The sequence below is a fragment of the Aquarana catesbeiana genome, linkage group LG10, assembly GCF_042186555.1.
Source record: "Aquarana catesbeiana isolate 2022-GZ linkage group LG10, ASM4218655v1, whole genome shotgun sequence".
Taxonomy (NCBI): Eukaryota; Metazoa; Chordata; class Amphibia; order Anura; family Ranidae; genus Aquarana; species Aquarana catesbeiana.
In genome coordinates, this window is record NC_133333.1 from 2,865,440 (window position 1) to 2,892,402 (window position 26,963).

Below are 26,963 nucleotides of genomic sequence, written 5' to 3' on the forward strand. Positions count from 1 at the left end.
TGTGTAGTGTCACACTGTGCCCCCCCTTCTTGTGTAGTGTCACACTGTGCCCCCCTTCTTGTGTAGTGTCACACTGCGTCCCCCACCTTCTTGTGTAGTGTCACACTGTGCCCCCCTTCTTGTGTAGTGTCACACTGCGTCCCCCACCTTCTTGTGTGGTGTCACACTGCGTCCCCCACCTTCTTGTGTGGTGTCACACTGCGTCCCCCACCTTCTTGTGTGGTGTCACACTGCGTCCCCCACCTTCTTGTGTAGTGTCACACTGTGTCCCCCCCCTTCTTGTGTAGTGTCACACTGTGTCCCCCCCCCTTCTTGTGTAGTGTCACACTGTGTCCCCCCCCTTCTTGTGTAGTGTCACACTGTGTCCCCCCCTTCTTGTGTAGTGTCACACTGCGTCCCCCCCCTTCTTGTGTAGTGTCACACTGCGTCCCCCCCTTCTTGTGTAGTGTCACACTGCGTCCCCCCCCTTCTTGTGTAGTGTCACACTGTGTCCCCCCCCCTTCTTGTGTAGTGTCACAATGTGTCCCCCCCCCTTCTTGTGTAGTGTCACACTGTGTCCCCCCCCCCTTCTTGTGTAGTGTCACACTGTGCCCCCCCTTTTTTCTTGTGTAGTGTCACACTGTGCCCCCCCCCCCCTCACTCAGATGGACGTGGCTCGGATTTTGGGTGGTACTCGGTGTCTTTCATCTCGTTCAGAGAAGTGGAAATCTAATTTTTATAATCCTGTTTGGCAGAACTCTCATCTCCAAATAATTGCCCCCCGAAGCCCCTTCCCTGAGATCAGAGCCTGGTCTATGGGGGCAACCTGTATTCACATGGTGAGAATTGGTGGTGGGGATCATTGTGAGGATTGATGGGGGGGTCTGTGTGAGGATTGGTATGAGGGGGGTCTGTGGTGGGGGGATTAGTGTGAGAATTGGTATGGGGGGGTCTGTGGTGGGGGGATTAGATTAGTGTGAGAATTGGTATGGGGGGGTCTGTGGTGGGGGATTAGTGTGAGGACTGGTATGAGGGGGGGTCTGTGGTGGGGGATCAGTGTGAGGATTGGTATGAGGGGGGGGGTCTGTGGTGGGGGGTTCAGTGTGAGGATTGGTACGAGGGGGAGGCCTGAGGTGGGGGGGATCTCTGTGAGGAGGGCCTGAGGTGGGGGAGGATCGGTGTGAGGAGGGCCTGAGGTGGGGGGATCGGTGTGAGGAGGGCCTGAGGTGGGGGGGTATCGGTGTGAGGAGGGCCTGAGGTGGGGGGGATCGGTGTGAGGAGGGCCTGAGGTGGGGGAGGATCGGTGTGAGGAGGGCCTGAGGTGGGGGGGGGATCGGTGTGAGGAGGGCCTGAGGTGGGGGGGGGATCGGTGTGAGGAGGGCCTGAGGTGGGGGGGGGGATCGGTGTGAGGAGGGCCTGAGGTGGGGGGGGGGGGATCGGTGTGAGGAGGGCCTGAGGTGGGGGGGGGGATCGGTGTGAGGAGGCCTGAGGTGGGGGGGGGGGGATCGGTGTGAGGAGGGCCTGAGGTGGGGGGGGGGGATCGGTGTGAGGAGGGCCTGAGGTGGGGGGGGGGGATCGGTGTGAGGAGGGCCTGAGGTGGGGGGGGGATCGGTGTGAGGAGGGCCTGAAGTGGGGGGATCTGTATGTGGGAATTAGAATGTTGGGTCTGTAATGAGAATCATTGGTGTCAGTGGGAGGAATAGAACTCCATTGTTTTAGGCTTTAGCAAACAAAGGGCTATATGTGGCCCATGGCTAATAGTTTGAAGACCACTACCACAGAAAACACAGCTCTGCACCATGTCCTTGAGCCTGCGTTGAGCAATGGAGCCCAGTGCTGTTGGTGTGAATGGGGCCCCAATAGTGGGCTTTCGTGGCGTTGGCCTTCCCTCATCACTTCCACCCTTTTTTTTTTCTCCGCGCCCCCCCCCCCCCCCCCCCAGCGTTGGCCTTCCCCGAAGTTGGCCTGCCCCATCACTTCCTCGGCTTATCTTGCTCATCTTATCTTGCTCAGCAATGGCCGTCATGTTAAAGTGGAAACCTGCCAAGTGATTCTTCATCTAACGAGGCCCCGTCCTCTGAGTGCGGGAACGGCTTCTACTCCATAATTATGTCTAATCTGTGACAATATTATGTGGACGATCACACGCTGTACTTGGCGCCATCTTCTCGCCCGGCCGTGTAATGCAGACAATAACTCGATTGAAGATGAAACCCGATCTGCCTGACCTTTTTCTTGGGCTCAGAATTCTGGGAACAATCCGATTAGAATTCCCTTCTGTTAATATAAACAAAACCGGTTTTCCGATTTTCCTACATGAGCCGTCCGAGTCCTGAGGACATCCTCAGAATGTGTGGATGGGAACGCTTCATACAGGTCCCCATTGTACGCCGGCCAGCTCCGCCCCCCCCCCCCCCCACACTGTGTGTCTCCCTAAATAGAAGCGGCCCGGTGTTTGGACAGAGGTGCCAATGTGTGCCGACGGCTGAAAATAACCCGCAGGAGACGCCAAGTATTCTGTGGCTGGAAAAGCTCATAAAGGGAGAAGCCGCTCTATTTATATCTGGATGGTGTCTAATGATTAACGTTTGTTACACTTCTTATACCCGGGGATCCCCCCTTTAAAAGGCTTTCTAAATGATTGCCTGCTCATAGCAGGCCCAGCCAATGAGCTGGCTGAATTGATGAGCGCTTCAGGTGGTCAGTATGGACTTTTTCTATTGGTGCTGATGTGGCTACAAACTTCTATCTGAAGACAATCTGTCAGAACTGGAAATGTTCCCTTTTTATAGTTACATATCTCAATTAAGGGGGATGCAGGCCTAGACCGGGACAAGTAGGTCCAGGCAATTTTTCCAGGGAATTGGGGGGGGAGGGGGGGGTGATGGGACATTCATGGAGTCGGTCCTCCACACTGTAATGTAAAGGGGGCACTATGATATATAAGCTCTAATCACAGTGCCCCCTTTTACTCTCGTCCTACCTTTTGGCAGGTAGGACCCCCCAATTCATGGGTTGGAACATGCGGCATCCTCCACCGGCTGGGATATTCTTGGAACACCATTTGCGTGATTGACCTTCCACCTCCACGCCTCGCCGCCCTCCTGGAGTGTACTCTAGCAGGTCTCGCTGGGCCCTCATTTGGGTGCTGTTACTATTAAAGCCATCTCCCTCCCTAAGCAACGTGATGGGCATCATTTGATTGTTTTTAATCCTTTTGTAAGTCCTGATGGTTGTCAACAGAAGTTATTTGTTCTATTAAAAAAAATTCTGAAACGCGTCGGTTTTCCTCCATGTATGTTCTGCCATGGTGTTCTCATCAAGACCGTTCCTGGATTCTGTAGAACTGTATGCACTTATTTAATATTCTACCATGTTGGCTTGACTCCACACTGGCCTTCAACCATTTGTAACTTTTTTTTTTTTTTTTCTAATAAAATTTGTACTCCTTTTTTTTTTTTTTATCAATATAATTTTGAGAATTTATTTTGCATTGTATTTTGATGATACATCATAGGCCGTAGTCCCATTAGGGGGTTATTGCTCTTTCCATTTAATTGGAGATGTTGGCCTGACCACTCTTACCGACCATACCTGTATCTTCTTTCTACCTTCGGGAGGGCAGAGGCAGGACTTGGCTTCAGGCTCTCCTATCCCACCAGCCATGTCATCCTATCGCCAGAGCAGGGGGCTGGAGGAGCTGCAGGCCTGGATCATATAAACAGGCGGATGATTACCCACTTGTTAATGTGAAAAAGACTCTCGCTCCCCGTGTGGATCTGAAGCTCCTCCCGCCCCTTGCTCTGCTGATGGGACGACATCATGGGTGGGAGAGGCTGGAGAGGAGACGCAGGCATTGGCCATACTGCAGCTGGTGACCCTGGTCACTGCTTGCATCCTGCTGTGCCGCCTGGTCATCAACAGTCTTGTTATGACATGTCCGGTGTGCCTTGTGGCCAGTCTGGGCCCTGGGTGGGGGGGGGAGGTACATGGTTTGGTTTAATTCTTGGATAAAGATGTAAAACTCCAACTTGATGTAAATCTTGTGTGGGTTTTCACTGTATGTGATGTCTGAGTTTACAGACTGAAAACCATACTCTCCCTGTGCGGCTGAATCTTCTCAAAGTTGGGATTGAATGGCCGAATGTGGCTCCCACTAGTGGTCTGTCCACAGATCTCCTATAGAACAAGAATATTGAAAAACTTGTGAAATGCATACAAGTAGGTTTAGACTGGATGGAAAGCCAAAAACGTGTTTCTAGTTTTGGATGGAGTGGGGAAGAAACGCCTGTTGGGTTTTCCTGCTATATGGGGCTGCGTTGGCGGGATTTACACTTGCTTCCTGTCCTGCTCACAACATTGCACTGGACAGTAAGTGAGGGAACTAAAATACCAGTATGAATGAGGTGCTGGGTTAGACTAATCCAGTAGTTCATGATTGGAGGTCAATTAAGGTGACCCAGGATGTAGTGCCAATGGGAGGGCCACCCTCAACAATAAACTGGCTCCCCCCTCAAAACGAGACCCAGAGTTTTGGATCAAAGTGCAAAAATTCTGAGCTCACCCCCCTGTCCCAGGGGCTCCCCAATTATAAGCAGTGACCACCCGGTCTGGGAGCACAAAGTGAGCACACTTGGCACATGACATTGGATCTCCCAAGGATGCATGTGGCAGGCAGGAGTTAAGGCCCACCAACCAATGTATTGGCATAAACCTTAAAACATCCAACGTGTTCCAGATGCTTGAAGATCTCCTTCAGGGCTTCTTCATGGCTGTGTATCCATCCCTGTATTATGATGTCCTGAAGAAGCATCCAAAACATGTTGGAGGTTTTGTGTTCATATTATAGGGCTATATGGGGGGATCAGTGTTTGTAACTGCCCCTGCCACTGCACCGATCACCTGTGAGGCTGCATTCCCCCCCTTACACTGAGGATGCCTGGTCCATTACAACAGGAATCAGATCAAGTATCGGTGCAACCCTAATTAGATCTTTGTTCTGGGGCACACTTGGATCCCAAACTGAGTCCTGGTTTTTAAGAGGCTGAAGGCAGTCTCTCACTGGAGCCACGGCACCCTGAAACAATTTGATTGTCCTCACCACCGTTTCTGGCTGTTGGGAGGTAGACCCTGACTTCCTGCCTGGGAAAATGTCAGCAGGACAGGAAGTGAGGGAAAAAATCTCTTAACGGAGTCCCAGATAACAAAAACTTAGATGGGTTCCGTCCCTATCCCCCACCCCAAACCAAAACTAAGTTTTGGCTGGACATGCACTTGAAGTGAACTCTTAGATTTCGGAATGTGACCAGTGGTAGTTTACTTCCCTGTCCTTATGCCGCGTACACACGGTCGGACTTTACGGCAGACTTTGCCAGGCGGACTTTTCGACGGACTTTCTGAATGAACGGACTTGCCTACACACAATCAACCAAAGTCCGTCGAATTCGTACGTGATACGAGCGGACTAAAATAAGGAAGTTCATAGCCAGTAGCCAATAGCTGCCCTAGCGTGGCTTTTTGTCCGTTGGACTAGCATACAGACGAGCGGACTTTTCGACTGGACTCGAGTCCGTCGAATAGATTTGAAACATGTTTCAAATCTAAGTCCGTCCAACTTTTGAGAACACAAAGTCCGCTGTAGCCCACACACGATCGAATTGTCCGACGAAATCCCGTCCGCCGGGCAAAGTCTGCAGTAAAGTCCGCTCGTGTGTACGCGGCATTAGACCTTTTCGGATGGACTCAGTCTTGTGTGGTTTGAATAATGAAAGCCGCATGTAAGGAGGGTTTTTTAAAAAGTTGCCGCACTTTTTTCTTTTTTAACAAAATTGTATTTATAAAAGTGCAGAAACTTTTTGTAGACCTCTCATAGAATTCTATGCTGCATGTATGTGAGTAGAAGAAGATTTTATTTTGGGATGGGGGTCCAGTTTTCCACACTTTGGCTCCCATTATTGGAGATTGGCTTTTCATGGGAGGTCACCTACCTACCTTACCAGGTTGAGGAGCAAGCTATGGAGTTGGATACCCACCAAGGAACATGCCTATTGTACAGCAAATGCCAAGATTTCAGACAAACTTCAGTGAAGAAATGTTTACATGGATGTTTTATGGTGTTTATTTTTTTTTTCAGTCTTTATGTACAATACGAGAAGATTTTTATATCAGCAGATTTAAATCAAGAAAGCAGTTCAATCAAATTTTCGAGGGACAGTCTGAACTGTCGTCTTCGCTTTAGCAGTCTATTTTCTTAGTGGTTTGTGACCCTTTGGCTGCAAACTGTCTATTTTATAAATCCCACTTTAAGGGTCACTTCCTGGCGTGGCTCCCATTGGGCCTGCCGGTCTTCCAAGTTTGGACCCCACTATGACTTCTGTTGATTGGTAGGTGTGTAAGGAAAGTCCGGTAGCAGATCTTGCCGGCGGAGTGTGGACCAGCACGGGGTGAGGTAGGACCGGCATGCCTCGCTTAAAACAATTGGAGTGCAGCAAGGACTGATAAAGCGGAGGACACCATAGTGACTGAGGTCTTAAAGCTGTGGCCTGAGCTCCTCGAATTGCAGTGGTTCTGATTCTGCCCAATGCAAGAAGCGTATGCCATGACGTGAGGTATATAATTCTGCTCATGGACGCCGTGTAGGAGATGAGCCATTGGCCCCTTGGCAAATACGGCAACGTCTTCTCCGCCATGGGTTTCTTGCTTCAGAGGAACAGCAGACTGAGCCTGGTAGTTGGGATGAGCTGTAAGACAATGAAATGTACATATTGGCCTACCGTCTTGAACAGGGGTCTCAACTTTCTAAACAAAGAGCCAGTTTACTATTCTTCCTACTTTAGAGGTGCCAGACTGTGGCCAGTGGGAGTAAAAAATGAGCTGGCATTAGTAACCATACCCCATCATTGGTGTCAGTGGGAGGAATGGTGCCCCATCATTGGTGTCAGTGGGAGGAATGGTGCCCCAAGGGCCAGATAAAGGCAAGCAAAGGACTACAGTTGGAGACCACCGAATTGGAAGATGTAGGGTATCCTAAAGGATGTTGAGACCTTGTCACCAATGTAGCTGTTCAAATGTGTTTAATGCACTTCCAAATCTCACTCACTTGACTATCTATACGCTTGTTCAGGGCAGGGACTCAAGTAGTGGAATGCTGTATCCCTGGTGTAGGTGAATGTTCTTTTGAGGTGTATGAGATATGAGATGCTGAAGGGGACCTTCTGAACCTCGGAAATATGTTGATTTTTAAAATTGAACTTCAGAATTGTACAAGAGTCCCAAGTATTTTTAAAAACTCAGAAGACAGGCGACTAGCCTTTTCAGGAGGTCTGCAGTGGTGGCTCCATGTCTTGGAATACCGCAGTTCACCAAGCACAAATTTCCTGTTTGCGGCCTGTGAGTTCTATAAAATGTTTATAGTCATGTAATCCTATCCATGAATTTGAGCTTGCCTTGTCTTTCTATGTGAATGTTGAAGGCCATGGAGATCAGAGCTTGGTTCAATAAACCTGGTATAGTGGCCTTTTTCTACCGGGTGATATTGGGGCGCTCCCTTCCAACACTGCCTGGCTTTACTCACCGTAGTCCACAGTGGAGACGTTCTCCCTGCTTCCATTCACTAGTTTGTAGCCGGGGCCGTTCCCGTAGAGGATGGATGTGAAAGGTTTATTGTCGAGGTCGCTTAGTGCTGGAGCCATACCTGAAATAGACGGAATTGAGGGGTCGTTATTTATTCCCTGAAGATAACTCCAGAATGTTCCTGCTGTATACCGTCACCTGTCTATTAAAAAGATACAAACTATCCATTCAGCAGCCGCCTATTATGAGACTATATGTGGTCAAGGATCTTTTTGTACCAAAATTGTAAAGAAAGCCTACTGTATGTTGAGAAAATGGGGAAGTTTTAGAAAATATTACAAAATGTTTAAAGTTAGCGAAATGTACAGGGGTGAGATATTTAAGTTGGTTAAATTACTTGGCTAGCCAGGGTATCCTGGATAGATCTAAAAATTTGAGTAGAGTACAAAGTTGGGACTTTAAATATGCACTCGGAAGCCATTAGAAGAAACTTTTTTTTTTATGTATAAAAACACAATTTTAATACAAAATCTCATTAAAAAAGATCCAACATATCATATAATCAATCTAGGTTACAGTGCAGATTGGTTATTTCCATTGCTGTCATGTCCTTTTGTGGGTCTACGCGTTTCATGGGACCACCTGCTTCCTGTTTGTGGATATACAGTTTTATCTGATTGCTGTTTATTATTCCCGTCTCACCTAATTCTCCGTTTTTTCTTATGCTGAACATATGAGGTGGATAATTTTTCAATTATTTTGTAATATTCCTTTCCCTCTTGTTTCTTTAGACTTTGTCTTTTGCGCTTTTATTTTTGTGCAATCTGTCCTTAAATGGCTACTACTGGTCCTGAAGAAGTGGGTGGTATTGCGAAAAGCGTAGACCCGCAAAAGGACATGTGACAGCAATGGGGATAACCAATCTTCACCGTAACCTAGATTGCATGGATTTTATGATCCTATGTTGAATCGATTTCAAAGATTCTGTAATAAAAGTGTTTTTTTTTCAATGAATCTTTTTCAAAAAAGTTTGTCTTCTAACGGCTACCGATGGTATATTTAAAGTCCCAGCTTTTTACTTTACTCATTTTTATTACAAAATGTTTTGTTTTTTTTGTATTTTTTTTTTTTTTTAAATGTTAAAATTGAATAAATTTGTAACTTGCCGAAAATGGAGTTTCCCCGATGGGTGTATCCTCCGAATGTGAAGACGTGGGAGTGGTCAGCGGTGACGACGGTCAGTGTGTCCTCAGTGGAGGTCATCTCCCCTGCCAGACCAATTGCAATGTCCATCTGTATGGCCTCATGTAGAGCGTGCTTGGCTTTTCCTTCATGGTGTCCATGGTCTATACGTCCACCTGATCAGCAGAGGAGCACAATTACGTTCAGAACATTTTTACTGGCAGTCCTTGGTGTTACTTGCCTCCTGACTATACCATGTAATATTTCCTGGGGGTATTCAGACCTTAAAAGATATTGGGGAAAGTTCTGCAACATAGTATATTCTGTTTTTCTTAAAGTACATTTCATACTTGGTGGCTGTAAATTTTTCCCCCTAAGCGATGCTCTGGGGTATCTGAGAAGTATACAATGGTCCAGTCAGGGGTGACTCGACGCCTGTGGGGTTGGCGTGCTTGATCTTGGGTCCAAGGCAGTCTTCAAACTGCGGCCCTTGAGGCACTATTCCTCCTACTGATTCAAGACCCTATTCTGCCAACTAACCTCAAAGGGGCACCATTTTTCCTGCTGACACGGACAATGGGGCACTATTCCTCTCAATGACGTCAACAATAGGGCATTGTTCCTCCTCCCCTAATACCAAATGTGGCGATGGTGTTTGCTCCCACTGATGCCAGGAAAATTTCCACTCCTGCTGACCACAGTCCAACCTCCCCATGAAGTTTGAAAGACCATAAACTGGCCTTTTTTGTTTAAAAAATTTGGAGACTCCCGGTCTAAGATTGTAGGTTGGAGGAATCTTCCCATCTGGGAGAATGCTACAGGATGCCTACTAATGCAAGTATTCTCTACATCAGGGGTCTCGATTTTAAAAACAAAGGGCCAGTTTACTGTCCTTCACTCTTTAGGAGGTGGCCGGACTGTAGCTAGTGGGAGAAGAAAATGCCTTGGTATCACTGGAAGTAAACCATGCTATAGGCTTGGCGGTCAGTAGGAATAAAAAAATTACATCATTGGTGTCAGTGGGAGGAATGGTGCCCCATCGTTCGTCTGAGTGGGAGGAATGGCGCCCCATCATTGGTGTCAGTGGGAGGAATGGCGCCCCATCGGCCACATAAAGGCAAGCAAAGGGCCACATCCAGCCCTCGGGCTGCAATTTGGAGACCCCTGCTTTAAAATTGAGGCACCTGTGCCTGTCCTCCCACTTAGGAGGGAGGTGTTGAGTAACTGGTGGAGGGAGAACTTACCAGAGGGACCTTCTAGGTTCTCCTGCCTTAGGAAGTAATTGCCAAGATACCCCTTGCATCTATAGAGCCAATCTGAGTGTTTGTTTATTTTATTTTTTTAAAGGCCAGCTTGGTCTGAGCTGGGACTGCATGTGTTTTTTGTTCCTCACCCGTCTTCCCACTAACTCCTGTCCTAGAACTGACTGGTCTCAGGGCCTTTCACCGACACCCTAAGAAAGAACGAGCCCTGGGCACCAGGTGGGGTGGGACATCATGGTGTGGCCTCTTGTATCTGAAGGTCACGTGCTGTGACCTCGGGATGGCTAGCACCACAAATGTCGTCGTAAACTAGAAAACATTGATTTCACTTCTTTTTTTTTTTTTTCCACCTTTTGTTAAAATATGGAAGAAATGATCAAAGATGTTGCCTGGAGCAGCTTTATAAACTGGCAGATTTTCCATATCCACCATGACACGAGCACAATGTCAGTTTTGATGTGGACCTCTGTCTGCATACAGGTGTCTTTGTACAAACACAAGCCAGGATTCTCTGCCTCCCTGGATTTCAAGAGTATTTAGAAAGGCTTTAGATCAGTCTGCGTCTTCCTTTTTGATTTTTGGTTTTCTTTTTGTTTGTGTCAAAGATTTAAGGAAACCGCCCAGAACACAAACAGTCTATATATACTGCTCTCCCCTCTGTTGTGGGTAACCAGGAATGACGCCATAGCATAGGTGTGTAGATAGAGTGATTTATGGGAGCGTAGACCTTCACTCCCAGCTTTGTGAAGATTTTCCCAGACCTATAGCAGACGAAACTTACCCTCCACCAGGAGAAAGAATCCTTTGGGGTTTTTCTTTAGAATATTGATGGCCACCTTCACCATCTCCACCAGGGAGGGGTCTGTACTTTTGTTCCTGTCCAGTTCATACACCAGATCGCCGGGTTCAAAGAGACCTGGAGGAATAGATAAAATGGCTGAGCTTTTCACGAAGTTTAACATTTTCCAGCAGAGGCATAACTAGAACCTTCAAGGCCTTGGTGCAAGAAAACAGGGAAGCCCCCCCCCCCCCCCGACCCCCAGCCAGGGCTCTTCCCACTGATCCCAGGGCCCTTTACTCCTGTTGCGGGGCCCTCCATTATGGTCTTGCAGGGGGTCCATTTTGCATGTTTTGCAGTGTCCTGGGGCACCTCCACAGTGGCGGAACACCAGGGCTCGGTCTCAAGTAGGACCATTGCAACCCTGGTAGTTCTACCAATAGCGTCAGTGGTTTTTTCATTTTTTTTTAACCATTTTATTTTGTACAATTTTATATTGACATATATTATTTTTTTAGGAGCCCCATTGGTGAGCTTTGAAATATCAGGGGTGTTGTGTAAATTTTATGAAGATGTATTTAATATGTATTGTCATAGTGTCTCCCAGTGTTGGTTCTCCCGCAACCCTCTCTAAAGAGCTGACTGGAGCAGACTGACGCTGGTTGAGATCCGTTTGGTAGTGGAAAGCTCTTTGAGGATGTAGAGGGGCATTTGCAGAGTGGAGATATGTCCACAAGCGAAGGGCCTGTGTGCGATGCACAGAACGATCGTCTGGGGGGGGGGGGGGTGTTTGCTCTGCAAAGACATTATCTGTTTAGCGGATGTACGCTCGTGTCACGCCTATGTGCCTGATCAACACATTTGGGGGGGCCGTGGCGTGCACCTGCAGATAATCTCCCATCCACAACAGACGGTAGTATAATCCGGGTATGCTTCGTTCTCTGAACAACGCAGAATAAGGATTCACGCCAATGGTAAAAACGTGAGTCTTTGGGTGCGTTGTGGTCGGACAGCGTCCATGATTTAGACCAGCCATGTGGCTTCCGTTGTCTAGCTGAGGACAGACAGGGGAAATCATACACGCTGCCCATGCCCAGACACGCCCATAAGACTCACCTAGTCATTGTTCATTGGTTGTCTTATAACCCCCTCCTGTTTTGAAGGAATGCCTGTGCTTGATTGGTCGATTGAGAAACCATGAGGCTCTGTTTGTTATAAGAATAAAGATTGCTCCGAGGTTCAGGTCAGTTGGTTGAGCTGATGGAGCCAAGAAGGTGACTATGCCTGTTTATATGGGGAAACGCGGGAGACACGGGTTGTTTAAAGATGCATTATACCAAAAGACTTAAAGGGCGCTTAATGGCGCAAGCGTATAGTGGTTTTTCCACGACGGGTTAAAACAGACCTCTGCTGTTTTACCTTTTGAGACAGAGGAAGGAGACTGAGGCTACAGCCATCAATCTTCATCTCTGCAGCCTCAGCTGCACAGAATGCATGGACAGGAATAGCTCTGTACAGAACTTCCTGTTCACAAACTGAAGCTTAGTAAGCCATTTACTATGCTTCAGTTATGAATGGTCAGAGTGATTGGTACGGATCACTGACACTATTCATTCAGAAAAGGAAGGGGCCAGTAAATGACATGTGTATTGGTAACTTTCCCGCTCTCCATCCTAACAAAGCTGGGGGGGGGGAGGGGTGGGAGCACACAGGGGACCAGGGTCAGCTTGAAAGTGAACTGGATAGGAGATGCGGTACATGGAAGAACTGGTCCCCCTCCATTTTCCTCCTGCAGCTGCTAAAGGCCTGCGAGAGGAAGAGGAGAAGCAGGCTTTCAGTGGCTGCAGGATGAAAATGGTGGGGATCAATGACTTCATATGCTTCCCCCTCCTATCCAGGTGTAGAACAAGGGAGCCACGTGGGCCCTTTGGAGCATGAGACCAGGTTGAAGTTGTGACCCCTGTAGGTATGCCCTAGTTTTCCAGTATATTATTTTCAGGATGTATCTGTAGGCCCAGCCCTACAGACGCCCAACATTGCTACAGACTTTCCAAATGTTCCTCATGATTTGGCATAATTACATTATTGTGTAACTATTTTGTGAATGTCTGAAGCTAGGTGTGTTTTGTTAAAGTAACTCGGAAGTATGAATGGGTACATTTGACGTGTCACAATATAGAGCTACTGTATTCTTCAAAAGCCATCCCTGAGCTCCAGTCATCTTCAATAACAGAGGAGGGCTGGAGTTGGCTGCCGGAGTCTTTTGAATGCTGAGAACAGGGGATGTGGAGACAAGGGGGTGTTGTGGCGGCACAGAGAGGCGCAGGATCTGTAGGAGGTGTTCTATCCTCTCTGCTGCCGACTGCTGAGACGGGCAGAGAAGAACCTCACTGCAGCAGCATGCAGAAGTGCAGGATCTGTTGGAGTTCTGTCCTCTCTGCTGCCGACTACAGAGACGGCAGATATGAGAGGTGTGCCGCAGCCCACGGGCCTTTCGGTTGATACGTGTGGTCTACTGGCTCCTAAACTGGGCTGACTGAGTAAGCTGTACTGCGATTCTCCCACTCTGCCCTCTTGCATGCTAATCATCAGAAAATTTGCCTTTGGCCAATGCAAGGGAAGGGCTGGCTTAGAGCCTTCCGCACAGCGGCCACTGGTGTTGTTGGATACGTATAAAGCTGGAAACTTTTGTATTTCCCCAGGACCGTTTTAACATATTCCACAAAACAGTGACACAACTTACCCAGGACGTAGTCAACCTCTTCTGGTTTCAGCCCCATTAGCTGATCTCTGTTCCATACGTAACGTGCAATCTGTAAATAGACAGAGGAGTCATCTTGATTGGCACCTTTTTGGCAAACCCAGTAACCTGTCTTTTGTGTTATAGGAGGTTGGTAGATGTCAGACGGGGGGGTTATCGTGCTGTTTTATGTGCTCCATTCACTTATTCAGGCCTGTGTTATATGAACACCTCATTCGAACACTAAGCAGACCTGATTATTCTCTAAAGTGGCCATTCACAGCCAGGGTTTCTGTGAAACACTAGGGTTCCTCCAGAGGTTGCTATGAGTTCTTCAGCTGATGGCTGGTTGACCATCTGTTGGTGTCTGCATAGTTCTGGGTCCAGTGGCACTTGGCATAGCCAACCGCATGACATCAATGATCCTTTTTAGCTGTGGGATTCTGCCAAACCACTTTAAGGGGGCATTCTTTCCACTGACCAGAAATGTAAGGCATTTTCCCAATAACCCCCAGTGAATTTACTTCTGTTAAGGTTCCCAGAGACCTCAAGTTCATGGGCTGATCTAAAGCCCTGGACCATGACAAGTTTGAAAGGTCGTGAGTATGTATGTATGTATATATGTGTGTGTGTGTGTGTGTATATGTGTGTATATGTGTATATATATATATATAATGCCCATTGATTCACATCTAGCTGCCATGTTGCAGTCTGTGGGTCTTAAAAGTGGTCCTCCAATGGTGCTAATGAGAAATTTACTTCCTTGCCTACATGGAGACATGTGACGGTCACTTTTAAAACTGCCTGACCTAAACTCCAAAGCTAAACCTCTTGATATTTTGGACTTCTGTTGTCTCCAACTGCCCAGTAAGGTTATTGCTGATTTATGAAATGCTCCTCACATGGTTTTTCCTGTTCTCATAGCCAGGCAGGATCATGATCACAAAGTTTTCAGGCTTTCCATGTCCGCAGTATGGAGAATTGGAGCCTGTGGCTTGCCGGATTCCTCTGGCAACCTGCTTGGTACAAGGCGTTCTCTGGCGGGAATAGTGTGTAATGGCTAGGCCAAAAAGCAATACAAATCTCCTACCACACAAGACAAACCTTTCCTGTATGTTGTCTGCAGGGCTGAAGATGATCGGAGTGACCAACAACTAGATGGAGCATAGACCGGACAAAGACACGCTATCTGCTGTATTTGAAACTGGTAAGAACTTGACCTGGCAGATGTTTTAATGTAGACTAGCTGGTAAGGTTTATAGTTCACCATAGGGCTTTAGTAGAAAGGGTTACTGGAAACTCCATTGATTTTTGACGACCTGGAGGCCTACCGTGGTCATTTCCACCTTTTTAATACGAAGTGGGACTCATAACTCACCTTATTACGTGGCTTATTTTCCAGCCAGATCTTGGTCAGGTTTAGCCCATCCAGCCTTGTCCCATTTGCCTTCTCCTCTTTGGGGTACTCGATATCAGAGGTGTTTTTAGGGAACATGTATTTTCTTCCCCCTCCCATGATGACCTAAAACAGGAGAAACTTTAGTGCTGAGAAAACATGATTGTCGTCCTGGAGATCTAACTGAATTTTTTTCTTCTAGTAAAGCTTGCCCTTTTCAAGCTCCGATTCCATTCTGCAACTCCGAAAAATGTAAGTAACCAACTCAACATTAAAGGTGTCAATCTTTTCAGTGGTAAAGTGATATTCAGATCTCTAGGTCACATTATCCTGTCAGTATTACGGGGGCTTGGAAGATGATGGCACAAACAATATGCCACCAATGAGACACTATTTGGGTTAATTGGTTATGGAATCCTTTCATGTGATTGTAGGAGTCTAAACCTGGGATTTTTTCACTTTTGCCAAACATGTGGCTTATTAATGTCAGTATTTATCAGACAAGGGTGGAAGGAGTAGATGGGACTGAAAAGATCAGTTGGCTAATGGAAGAGCTACTTAAAGGGCCGGTTGGGGTTCACGATGGTGGTGGAGGGGCCGGCTGAGGTTCACGATGGCGGTGGAGGGGCGGTTGGGATTCACGATGGCGGTGGTGGGGCTGGTTGGGGTTCACGGTGGTGGGGCTGGTTGGGGTTCACGATGGCGGTGGAGGGGCCGGTTGGGGTTCACGATGGCGGTGAAAGGGCAGGTTGGGGTTCACGATGGCGGTGTGGAGGGGCCGGTTGGGGTTCACGATGGCAGTGTGGAGGGGGCGGTTGGGGTTCACGATGGTGGTGAAAGGGCTGGTTGGGGGTCACGATGGTGGTGTAGGGGCCAGTCGGGTCATATAGTTGGTCAGTAGTGGAGGGAACTCTTTCCACTACTGGTCATCTGGGCTATTTGTCGGAAGGGCCAGATGTCCGTAAAGTTGGTTGACCATTTTAGATCTATGGAATTAGTATGGAACTATGGGTGCTTAAAAGAAAGTGGTGTTCGCACTTCTGGCAATGCCAGGGAACATGGTGGTCTAGTGCTGCTATAGGGTAGAGAATGAAGATAAAATGGCAGTGGTATCTGGTGTGTCAAGGAAAATCCCAAGATCATTTAATGTGGCAGTTAATTTGAAGCAGAAACGATGCCCTTAAAAGGGTCCTCAGTAGTCTCCAGTCACCACTGGCCACAGAATGTCTAATCTTACCTCTATATCCGCAATATTGTGTATGAGCTGCCAGGCGATGTCCTTGCACCCTTCTTTCACGGCTTCTTTGGGCATCTCATTATCCGAAAACCAGTCTCTGTTGACACAGTGGGCGTAGGCGGCACTGGGGGTTGCATGGTTCACCCTGGTGGTGGTCACCACTCCAACAGATTTCCCTGGTAGAGGCATTGAATACATGTGTGAGAATCTATGGAATCTCCTCCATAACCTGGTGGGTGGTTTGATGATAATGGAGCAGATAAGATTTATTTCCACTGCCAATTGGGATGGTTAAAGGTGAAATCTAAATTACGGCACTGACATTCAGGAGGAGTTCACCTCTGCGTTCAGCATTGGGTCTGTTTGCCACAACTTACCTGCATCTTTGGCCCACTTTAGGATGGAGGACACTTCATTGCCCTTAGTGGTGTTACATTGACCCCTCACCGATGCCGCGTTCACACCAACTGTCCCCTCATTGGCTTTCACACCACACAAGTAGGCTGTGGCGGTACCGGCGCTGTCGGCAACCTGAGCGTTCGTGTTGTACGTCTGCAAGAAAGAGACAGGTTTACGTTCACCTATTGTCTTCTTACACATACCATGTTTTCTGGCTATCCTTTACTTAAAGAGAATGTGTCTTCAGTCTAGATCCCTTTGTGATGGAGGACATTGAGGGAGGCCATTGTCTGGCTCGCATGCTGATTCCCGAGCAGTGAAGCGGCTGTTCTGCATCACTGAATGGGGACGACCCTGGAAGGTGTGTGGCACCTTGTAGGTCTGTCATTGCTGTCTCTCGCTCCTGCGAAAATCTAGTTCCCTGGCTGTTTAGTTCAGTGACCTCGATACTTTGAACCAATCACCCAGAATAGGCATGTACGACAGAAGTAGGTTTCGCTGGCTGCATGCTTGTGCAGGTCAGCAATTCTCGAAGTATTGAAGTCCACAGGAATCGCCATGAGAGCCAGGCAATTGGCATTCTCCTCAAGTAGCCCATGTATTCTTTTTTTTTTTTTTTTTTTGGTTCAATATGTTTTTATTAGGCAAACTTTAGAATTGCAATCCAGCAAGGTGCTTTAAGTATTCCAGGAAAGTGTTTTGAATGTTACAAATTGGAAAATGACAATACATCTCCCTAAATAATGGAAGTCCATAATAGAATTAAAATTCATAATGAGAGTCCACTAATTGTCAGGAGTAGGAAACCTCAAATAAGCAATAGCAGTAATCAGCATGGATTCATGAAGAATCGTTCTTGCCAAACCAATCTACTAACCTTCTATGAGGAGGTGAGTTGCCATCTAGATAAAGGCCCGTAGACGTGGTGTATCTGGATTTTACAAAAGCATTTGACACAGTTCCCCATAAACGTTTACTGTACAAAATAAGGTGCGTTGGCATGGACCATAGGGTGAGTACATGGATTGAAAACTGGCTACAAGGGCGAGTTCAGAGGGTGGTGATAAATGGGGAGTACTCAGAATGGTCAGGGGTGGGTAGTGGGGTCCCCCAGGGTTCTGTGCTGGGACCAATCCTATTTAATTTGTTCATAAACGATCTGGAGGATGGGATAAACAGTTCAATCTCTGTATTTGCAGACGATACTAAGCTAAGCAGGGCAATAACTTCTCCGCAGGATGTGGAAACCTTGCAAAAAGACCTGAACAAATTAATGGGGGAGGGGCAACTACATGGCAAATGAGGTTCAATGTAGAAAAATGTAAAATAATGTATTTGGGTGGTAAAAATCTGAATGCAATCTATAGACTGGGGGGAGAACCTCCGGGGGGATCTAGGATGGAAAAGGACCTGGGGGTCCTAGTAGATGATAGGCTCAGCAATGGCATGCAATGCCAAGCTGCTGCTAACAAAGCAAACAGAATATTGGCATTAAAAGGGGATCAACTCCAGAGATAAAACGATAATTCTCCCGCTCTACAAGACTCTGGTCCGGCCGCACCTGGAGTATGCTGTCCAGTTCTGGGCACCAGTCCTCAGGAAGGATGTACTGGAAATGGAGCGAGTACAAAGAAGGGCAACAAAGCTAATAAAGGGTCTGGAGGATCTTAGTTATGAGGAAAGGTTGTGAGCTCTGAACTTATTCTCTCTGGAGAAGAGACGCTTTCAATTTACAAATATTGTACTGGTGACCCCACAATATATAAATACCGGACTGGTGACCCCACAATATATAAATACCGGACTGGTGACCCCACAATATACAAATACCGGACTGGTGACCCCACAATATACAAATACCGGACTGGTGACCCCACAATATACAAATACCGGACTGGTGACCCCACAATATACAAATACCGGACTGGTGACCCCACAATATACAAATACCGGACTGGTGACCCCACAATATACAAATACCGGACTGGTGACCCCACAATATAGAAATACCGGACTGGTGACCCCACAATATAGAAATACCGGACTGGTGACCCCACAATATAGAAATACCGGACTGGTGACCCCACAATATAGAAATACCGGACTGGTGACCCCACAATATAGAAATACCGGACTGGTGACCCCACAATATAGAAATACCGGACTGGTGACCCCACAATATAGAAATACCGGACTGGTGACCCCACAATATAGAAATACCGGACTGGGGACCCCACAATATAGAAATACCGGACTGGGGACCCCACAATATAGAAATACCGGACTGGGGACCCCACAATATAGAAATACCGGACTGGTGACCCCACAATATAGAAATACCGGACTGGTGACCCCACAATATACAAATACCGGACTGGTGACCCCACAATATACAAATACTGTACTGGTGACCCCACAATAGGGAGAAAACTTTTTTGCAGAAGAGAGTTTAATAAGACTCGTGGCCACTCATTACAATTAGAAGAAAAGAGCTTTAACCTTAAACTACGTAGAGGGTTCTTTACTGTAAGAGCGGCAAGGATGTGGAATTCCCTTCCACAGGCGGTGGTCTCAGCGGGGAGCATTGATAGCTTCAAGAAACTATTAGATAATCACCTGAATGACCGCAATATACAGGGATATGTAATGTAATACTGACACATAATCACACACATAGGTTGGACTTGTGTCTTTTTTTTTTTTTTTTTTTTCTTTAACCTCGCCTACTATGTAACTCCAACAACCATGGCTCCTGAATTGTAGAAGTTACCTTCTTGGGACACACAGGGGTCCCAGGAGATAGCGGGGACCAGTTAGGATGCACATGCGCAGTAGGGAACCGGGAAGTGAAGCCGCAGCGCTTCACTTCCTAATTCCCTCACCAAAGATGGCGGCGGCTGCTGAGGACCGAGGGACGGTTCGGCCTCGGGTGCCGACACCGCTGGATTCGGGGACAGGTGAGTGTCCTTATTTTAAAAGTCAGTAGCTGCAGTATTTGTGGCTGCTGACTTTTAAAAAAAAAAAACTTTTTCGCGGGACTCCCTCTTTAAGAACTTTTGGATTAAAGGTCCACAACCTGAAGAGGGAGAAGAGTATTCTAGAATAGAACTAGAAGAAAAGGAAGAGGTGGGAGCTGGAAGTTCTACAACGCATGAAGAAGATGAGGTGACCTACACAAAGTGGGGCCCTCAAACCTCATCGAATTGCGTTCTAGGATCGCTCAGAAGGCCGGCCATCTTTTCATGGGTTATAATCCTTCAAATCTTTTGCTTAGTACAAGATGGGGAAATAAAGGTTTTTTTTTTTTCTCACGATTTGGCCATAGTAATCTTAGCCGCTAGAAGGACAAAGAAGACCAATTTTTGAATCTGGCGAGGTGCGTTCTCACCCGGCTCATCCAGTAAAGTAATACGATGGGGGTTGATGGATTGGAATTTTTCCTTTTTGCGGAGTTACCATTCCAGAAATGCCAGATCTTGGCACAGCCCACTTCTATGGTAATGTAACCCCTTTCATGACCAGAGGTCACCGCAGCCCAGGTGCCCAAGCCAAGTACGTGTCCCTGTGCCTTGGGGCTAAATTACAAGAACTCTAATTTTTCTCCCTGAATCATTCTTACCTTAAAGTAGAACTAAAGGCTTTTTTATTTTTTAGTGTTGGATGAAGTGGAAAGGGGTTAGACCCCCCTGTCAGTTTTTATTGCTGTCTGTGCCCCCATTAAGGAGGTTCATCCTCTCTATTTGTCCTGTTTACTATTAGCATTGAAAATGAAAGTAAAAAAAAACACAAATTTTGGGTTGTCCCCAGAAAAGTAATGGAGGGGAAATCTTCCAGTGGTGACACCAGTTCTGATGACCTGGGAGGGACCCCAATGGACTTCCTTAATTTGCAGGGATTTCCTCACTTCCTGTTTGGCTATGGGACAGGAAATGAAGGGAAATCTTCCCACTGGGACAAAGGGCAAAAATAAACCTTACAGGGGCTATAACCCTCCCTCACTCTATACAAAATGTCAGGTTTGCCTACAGTTCTACTTTTAAGGCTTGGTTTCAATCCAGTTCTGCGATTTTTTTTTTTTTTTTTTTTTTTTTTTTTTTTTTTTCAGTGCAACTTTTGGAGTCTGACTTTGAAATGACTTGGAAGTGGTTTTGGAGAAGACTTTTACACTCCTCTGGCGTTGAAGCCGTGTCAGTCGCATCACAGTAGTGCGGGAACCTTTTCTGAAGTCGCAGCGATTTTCAGTAATGTTAGTTGGAACGGCTCTCATAAAAAAATGGATTTTACATGTCCTGCGACTTCGGGTCTCAAGTCGCAGGGGTGTGAACCGAGCCGAAGGCCCCCTTTTTATTTTTTTTTTTATTTTTTTTTAAAAAAAGCTTTTTTACTTCGGGCATGTTAATTATGGATGGACAAATGGTTTTTTTACCCCCCCCCACCACCACCTTAATGACAGGCCATTTCTTGAGATATGGCACGATTACTTTAACTGACATTTGCGCAGTTGTGTGACGCCGTGCCACAATGAAATGTATGTTTTGTTTTTTTTTTTCCTCCCCACAAATAGAGCTTTGTTTTTGGTGGTATTTTATTTGATCACCTCTGCGTGTTTTTGTTTTATTGCGCAAAAAAAAAAAAAAAAGAGAGCAACAATTTTGAAAAAATATATTTTTTCTTTCTGCTATAAAACCTCCAATTAAAAAAAAATATAAAAAATCAAATGTCTTCATCAATTTATTCCAATATATATTCAGCTACATATTTTTGGTATAAAAATATACCAAAAAATTTGGTGCTGATCCCCCCCCCCAGCTTCCTGTCTCTCCCCTGCAGTGCTTCCAGCTTCCCCGCTCTCCTCTTAGGAGCAGGGAAGGGGCAGGTAAACATTTTATTAACCAGCCCCTTCCTTTTCTGAATGAACACACTGAGTGATCTGGACTGATCATTCCTGTCTTTATTCTCAACTGAAGCTTGGTAAATTATGTTTACTGCAGGCTGTAGAGAAAGGGACTGGGGGAATAACTGTCCTCCGTTTCTTTCTCTGTCTCAAAAGTGAGACATCAGGGGTCTGTTTAGACCAGGGGTCCTCAAACTACGGCCTGCGGGCTGAATACGGCACGCCAAGGTCTATTTACCCGGCCCTCCCGGGCTTTCGGGCACTCGAGCCCCCACAACGGTCCGCCCGGACAGATGCTCTCCCTGCAGACCCCGCTTCATAGGGGGAAATGGTACCAATCTCGGGCACTGTCCAGAGTGGGGGCGGAGACACAGAGAGCCCGCTCCAGCGTGGGAAAGCTTCACAAGGATTCTCCTCACGGCTGCCTGTTCATAGCGGTAAGTCCCGCGGCGCTCTTCTCACTAATCCCCGTGCACTGGACAGGCTGGCTGCATTACTGGGCCCAGGTCTGGCTGCATTACTGGGCCCAGGTCTGGCTGCATTACTGGGCACAGCTCGGGCTGCATTACTGGGCCCAGGTCGGGCTGCATTACTGGGCCCAGGTCGGGCAGCATTACTGGGCCCAGGTCGGGCAGCATTACTGGGCCCAGGTCGGGCTGCATTACTGGGCCCAGGTCGGGCTGCATTACTGGGCCCAGGTCGGGCTGCTTACTGGGCCCAGGTCGGGCTGCGTTACTGGGCCCAGGTCGGGCTGCGTTACTGGGCCCAGGTCGGGCTGCGTTACTGGGCCCAGGTCGGGCTGCGTTACTGGGCCCAGGTCGGGCTGCGTTACTGGGCCCAGGTCGGGCTGCGTTACTGGGCCCAGGTCGGGCAGCGTTACTGGGCCCAGGTCGGGCAGCGTTACTGGGCCCAGGTCGGGCAGCGTTACTGGGCCCAGGTCGGGCAGCGTTACTGGGCCCAGGTCGGGCAGCGTTACTGGGCCCAGGTCGGGCAGCGTTACTGGGCCCAGGTCGGGCAGCGTTACTGGGCCCAGGTCGGGCAGCGTTACTGGGCCCAGGTCGGGAAGCGTTACTGGGCCCAGGTCGGGAAGCGTTACTGGGCCCAGGTCGGGCAGCGTTACTGGGCCCAGGTCGGGCAGCGTTACTGGGCCCAGGTCGGGCAGCGTTACTGGGCCCAGGTCGGGCAGCGTTACTGGGCCCAGGTCGGGCAGCGTTACTGGGCCCAGGTCGGGCAGCGTTACTGGGCCCAGGTCGGGCAGCGTTACTGGGCCCAGGTCGGGCAGCGTTACTGGGCCCAGGTCGGGCAGCGTTACTGGGCCCAGGTCGGGCAGCGTTACTGGGCCCAGGTCGGGCAGCGTTACTGGGCCCAGGTCGGGCAGCGTTACTGGGCCCAGGTCGGGCAGCGTTACTGGGCCCAGGTCGGGCTGCGTTACTGGGCCCAGGTCGGGCAGCGTTACTGGGCCCAGGTCGGGCAGCGTTACTGGGCCCAGGTCGGGCTGCATTACTGGGCACAGGTCGGGCTGCATTACTGGGCACTGGTGAGGCTGCATTGATCCAGCCCTACAACAATCTGAGGGACAGTGGACTGGCCCCCTGTTTAAAAAGTTTGAGGACCCCTGGTTTAGACCCTTGGTATTTCACCAAAGCCCCATAACGGGGCTCCTAAAAAAAAAAAAAAAAAAAAAATTGTAAAAAAAGTAATAAATATTGTAAAAAAAAAAAAAAATCTTAAATAAAAAACTGATACCAATCTCTGCTCTACTGACACTGTCCTATGCTCTGCTGATACACGCATGTGTTTGTGCTGTGGGGTGCACGCCATTGTATGTTCTACTTGGTCATAAAAATGGCAAAGTGTAGAAGCTGAGCACATAAAATAAAGCAAACCGTGTCTCTGCAATGATATGCCCTATAGAGGCGCCATCTTTAAAGAGCAACTCCACTCGAGCGTATATACATTTGCTGCACAAGACACATTGTAATTGAAAAGAGAATTTTTAATAATATTCAATGTGCACTGCTGTAGTTTTCTGTAAAATATATAATATGACCACCTGGAGGCGCTCTGTACACGCATGGTATAAAGAGCGCCCCCCAGATATGTCATTTCCTCCTTGTGTGATTGGCTCCTGGTTTTTTCCCAGAAGTCTGCACTAAGATACAAGTCAGATTTTGGGCATCCCCTGCAACAAAAATGTTGTTGTTGGGGAGATACTCCCAGTAGGAAATCAAGTCTAAAGGGATGCAGACCCTGCTGCTTTCCTCATTAGAGCCCTGCAGGTGCAGCAGCTGATTGATAAATAAGTCACTCCCATTCACATTCACTTTGAACATGGACACAGAGAAACAAACTGCTATTTCTTCAGAATAACAAAATGTAGAAATCTGCAACAAAGTTTGTTACAATCCCCACAATGTACAGAGATCACCCAGAGGGGGGAGGGGTTATTCCCCGCAATGTACAGAGATCACCCAGAGGGGGGAGGGGTTTATTCCCAGCAATGTACAGAGATCACCCAGAGGGGGAGGGGTTTATTCCCTTCAATGTACAGAGATCATCCAGAGGGGGAGGGATTTATTCCCACAATGTACAGAGATCACCCAGAGGGGGGAGGGGTTTATTCCCTTCAATGTACAGAGATCATCCAGAGGGGGAGGGATTTATTCCCCCACAATGTACAGAGATCACCCAGAGGGGGGAGGGGTTTATTTCCCCCCCAATGTACAGAGATCACCCAGAAGGGGGAGGGGTTTATTTCCCCCCAATGTACAGAGATCACCCAGAGGAGGGAGGGGTTTATTTCCCCCCAATGTACAGAGATCACCCAGAGGGGGGAGGGGTTTATTTCCCCCCAATGTACAGAGATCACCCAGAGGGGGGAGGGGTTTATTTCCTGCAATGTACAGAGATCACCCAGAGGGGGGGAGGGGTTTATTTCTGAACAAAAGTGGGAGGTTACTCTATAAAGTGCTACGACTAAGGCTGTTGCCGAAACGCGTCAGCTGTTTTTCTTATCACCAACCATTAAAATCACTATATTGACTAGAGTTGCCGGCTTAATCCTTTTCCTTGTTTTTTACTCTATAAATCGGTTCTAAAGGCTGAAGGTTCTTTTACCTTCATGCGGTGTTGCAGCAGCCCCCGGAACCCCCTAATTCTTACCTGAAGCCCCATCTCGATCCACCAATGTGCATGAGAGCCTCGGATCTCCGGGGACTCTCCCTCCTCATTGGCTAAGACTGCAGAGGGAGCCATCGGCTCCTGCTGTCAATCAAAGCTAGTGAGCCAATGAAGAGCGAGGGGGGTGGGCCAAGGTGCAGCTCTGTGTCTGATTGGACATGCAGAGCAGTGGCTCGGGAGTGAGCCTGCTCCAGATGCCCCCACAGCAAGCGGTTTTCTCTAGGGGGCAGGAGGGCCCCGCAGGGGACCGGAGGAGGAGGAGGAGGAGGAGGAGGAGATCGGGGCTGTTCTGTGCAAATCCATTACAGAGACGGTAAGTGTGATGTGCTTGCTACAAAAAAAATCCAAGTTTAATATCCAAGTCTTGCAGGCACATACAATCAGATTGATCAACCTCATGGATTGGTGAATGTTGGTTCCTGTGTATGCTTTGTACGTCTCTGTGGCAGATGTTGGCACCATATGTCTGTTCTATTACAGGTGATACTGCAGGTGTTTGCTGTGCAGATATTTGTAGTCCTGATTATTACTTGCAGCAGACGAGTCGGGAATTGGCGGCAGTCGCTGTTCTCGGTGGGGTGTAATTCCGTGTCCTCGCTCTGCGCCGTGTTTGGTTCTCGGCGGTGTAAATACTTTGTAATTTTAGGTTTTATTACAAGAGATCAACTTTTGTTGTGTAAAGAAAGCCGAAGCGTATTTATCGCACATGACCTCAGCCGGGAACCACAGGCTGAAACTGGAAACTTTCCCTGGGACCAGCAAAAACCCTTACTGGAAGATTATGAAGCGGCTGTGTGTTCTGGGAGCCGAGGATTCTGGGAGCCGTCTGGTGGTTTCCTGACCAGCCATGGTTGGGATCGGGACAGGAATGTAGTGGTCCACCAGAGGAGACTCTGGGATACCCAGAGAAAGGGAAGATCCACGCTGAGAGCCATGTGACCCGGTGATTGGAAAGAAGACACGGGGGAGAAATATTCCCAGATCAATCCTGGGCTTAGTCCGGGCTTCACTCCCCTCTAGGTCCGGGCTTCACTCCCCTCTAGGTCCGGGCTTCACTCCCCTCTAGGTCCGGGGCTTCACTTCCCTCCCCCTTCGGGTCTGGGCTTCACTCCCCCTCTAGGTCTGGGCTTCACTCCCCCCTCTGGGTCTGGGCTTCACTCCCCCCTCTGGGTCTGGGCTTCACTCCCCCCTCTGGGTCTGGGCTTCACTCCCCCCTCTGGGTCTGGGCTTCACTCCCCCCCTCTGGGTCTGGGCTTCACTCCCCCCTCTGGGTCTGGGCTTCACTCCCCCCTCTGGGTCTGGGCTTCACTCCCCTCTAGGTCTGGGCTTCACTCCCCTCTAGGTCTGGGCTTCACTCCCCTCTAGGTCCGGGCTTCACTCCCCTCTAGGTCCGGGCTTCACTCCCCTCTAGGTCCAGGCTTCACTCCCCTCTAGGTCCGGGCTTCACTCCCCTCTAGGTCCGGGCTTCACTCCCCTCTAGGTCTGGGGCTTCACTCCCCTCTAGGTCTGGGCTTCACTCCCCTCTAGGTCCGGGCTTCACTCCCCTCTAGGTCCGGGCTTCACTCTCCCTCCCCCCTCGGGTCTGGGCTTCACTCCCCCCTCGGGTCTGGGCTTCACTCCCCCCTCTAGGTCTGGGCTTCACTCCCCCCTCTGGTCTGGGCTTCACTCCCCCCTCTGGGTCTGGGCTTCACTCCCCTCTAGGTCTGGGCTTCACTCCCCTCTAGGTCTGGGCTTCACTCCCCTCTAGGTCTGGGCTTCACTCCCCCCTCTGGGTCTGGGCTTCACTCCCCTCTAGGTCTGGGCTTCACTCCCCCTCTAGGTCTGGGCTTCACTCCCCTCTAGGTCTGGGCTTCACTCCCCCTCCCCCCTCGGGTCTGGGGCTTCACTCCCCCTCTAGGTCTGGGCTTCACTCCCCTCTAGGTCTGGGCTTCACTCCTCCCTCTCCCCTCGGGTCTGGGCTTCACTCTCCCCTCTCCCCTCGGGTCTGGGCTTCACTCTCCCTCTCCCCTCGGGTCTGGGCTTTCACTCTCCCTCTCCCCTCGGGTCTGGGCTTCACTCTCCCTCTCCCCTCGGGTCTGGGCTTCACTCCCCCCTCGGGTCTGGGCTTCACTCCCCCCCCCCCTGGGCTTCACTCCCCACCCCCCCCCCCCTCGGGTCTGGGCTTCACTCCCCCCCCCCCCCCTCGGGTCTGGGCTTCACTCCCCCCCCCCCCCTCGGGTCTGGGCTTCACTCCCCCCCCCCCCCTCGGGTCTGGGCTTCACTCCCCCCCCCCCCCCTCGGGTCTGGGCTTCACTCCCCCCCCCCCCCCCTCGGGTCTGGGCTTCACTCTCCCTCTCCCTCGGGT

General features: G+C 48.9%; 1 protein-coding gene across 2 annotated transcripts in view; it reads right to left on the minus strand.

Annotated features, from left to right (window-relative positions):
• Positions 1 to 6,081: 6,081 nt before the first annotated feature.
• ALPL (alkaline phosphatase, biomineralization associated) overlaps positions 6,082 to 26,963 on the minus strand; it is a 45,578-nt gene continuing 24,696 nt past the window's right edge. For both annotated transcript variants that reach the window (XM_073601477.1, XM_073601476.1), the window contains exons 5-12: positions 16,524 to 16,698; positions 16,147 to 16,322; positions 14,892 to 15,035; positions 13,517 to 13,586; positions 10,777 to 10,911; positions 8,718 to 8,909; positions 7,553 to 7,672; positions 6,082 to 6,719 (exon numbers count right to left, since the gene is read on the minus strand). In XM_073601477.1, the coding sequence (XP_073457578.1) occupies positions 6,448 to 6,719; positions 7,553 to 7,672; positions 8,718 to 8,909; positions 10,777 to 10,911; positions 13,517 to 13,586; positions 14,892 to 15,035; positions 16,147 to 16,322; positions 16,524 to 16,698 (1,284 nt within the window). In that variant the 3' untranslated portion in view covers positions 6,082 to 6,447. The remainder of the gene's footprint in view (positions 6,720 to 7,552; positions 7,673 to 8,717; positions 8,910 to 10,776; positions 10,912 to 13,516; positions 13,587 to 14,891; positions 15,036 to 16,146; positions 16,323 to 16,523; positions 16,699 to 26,963) is intronic.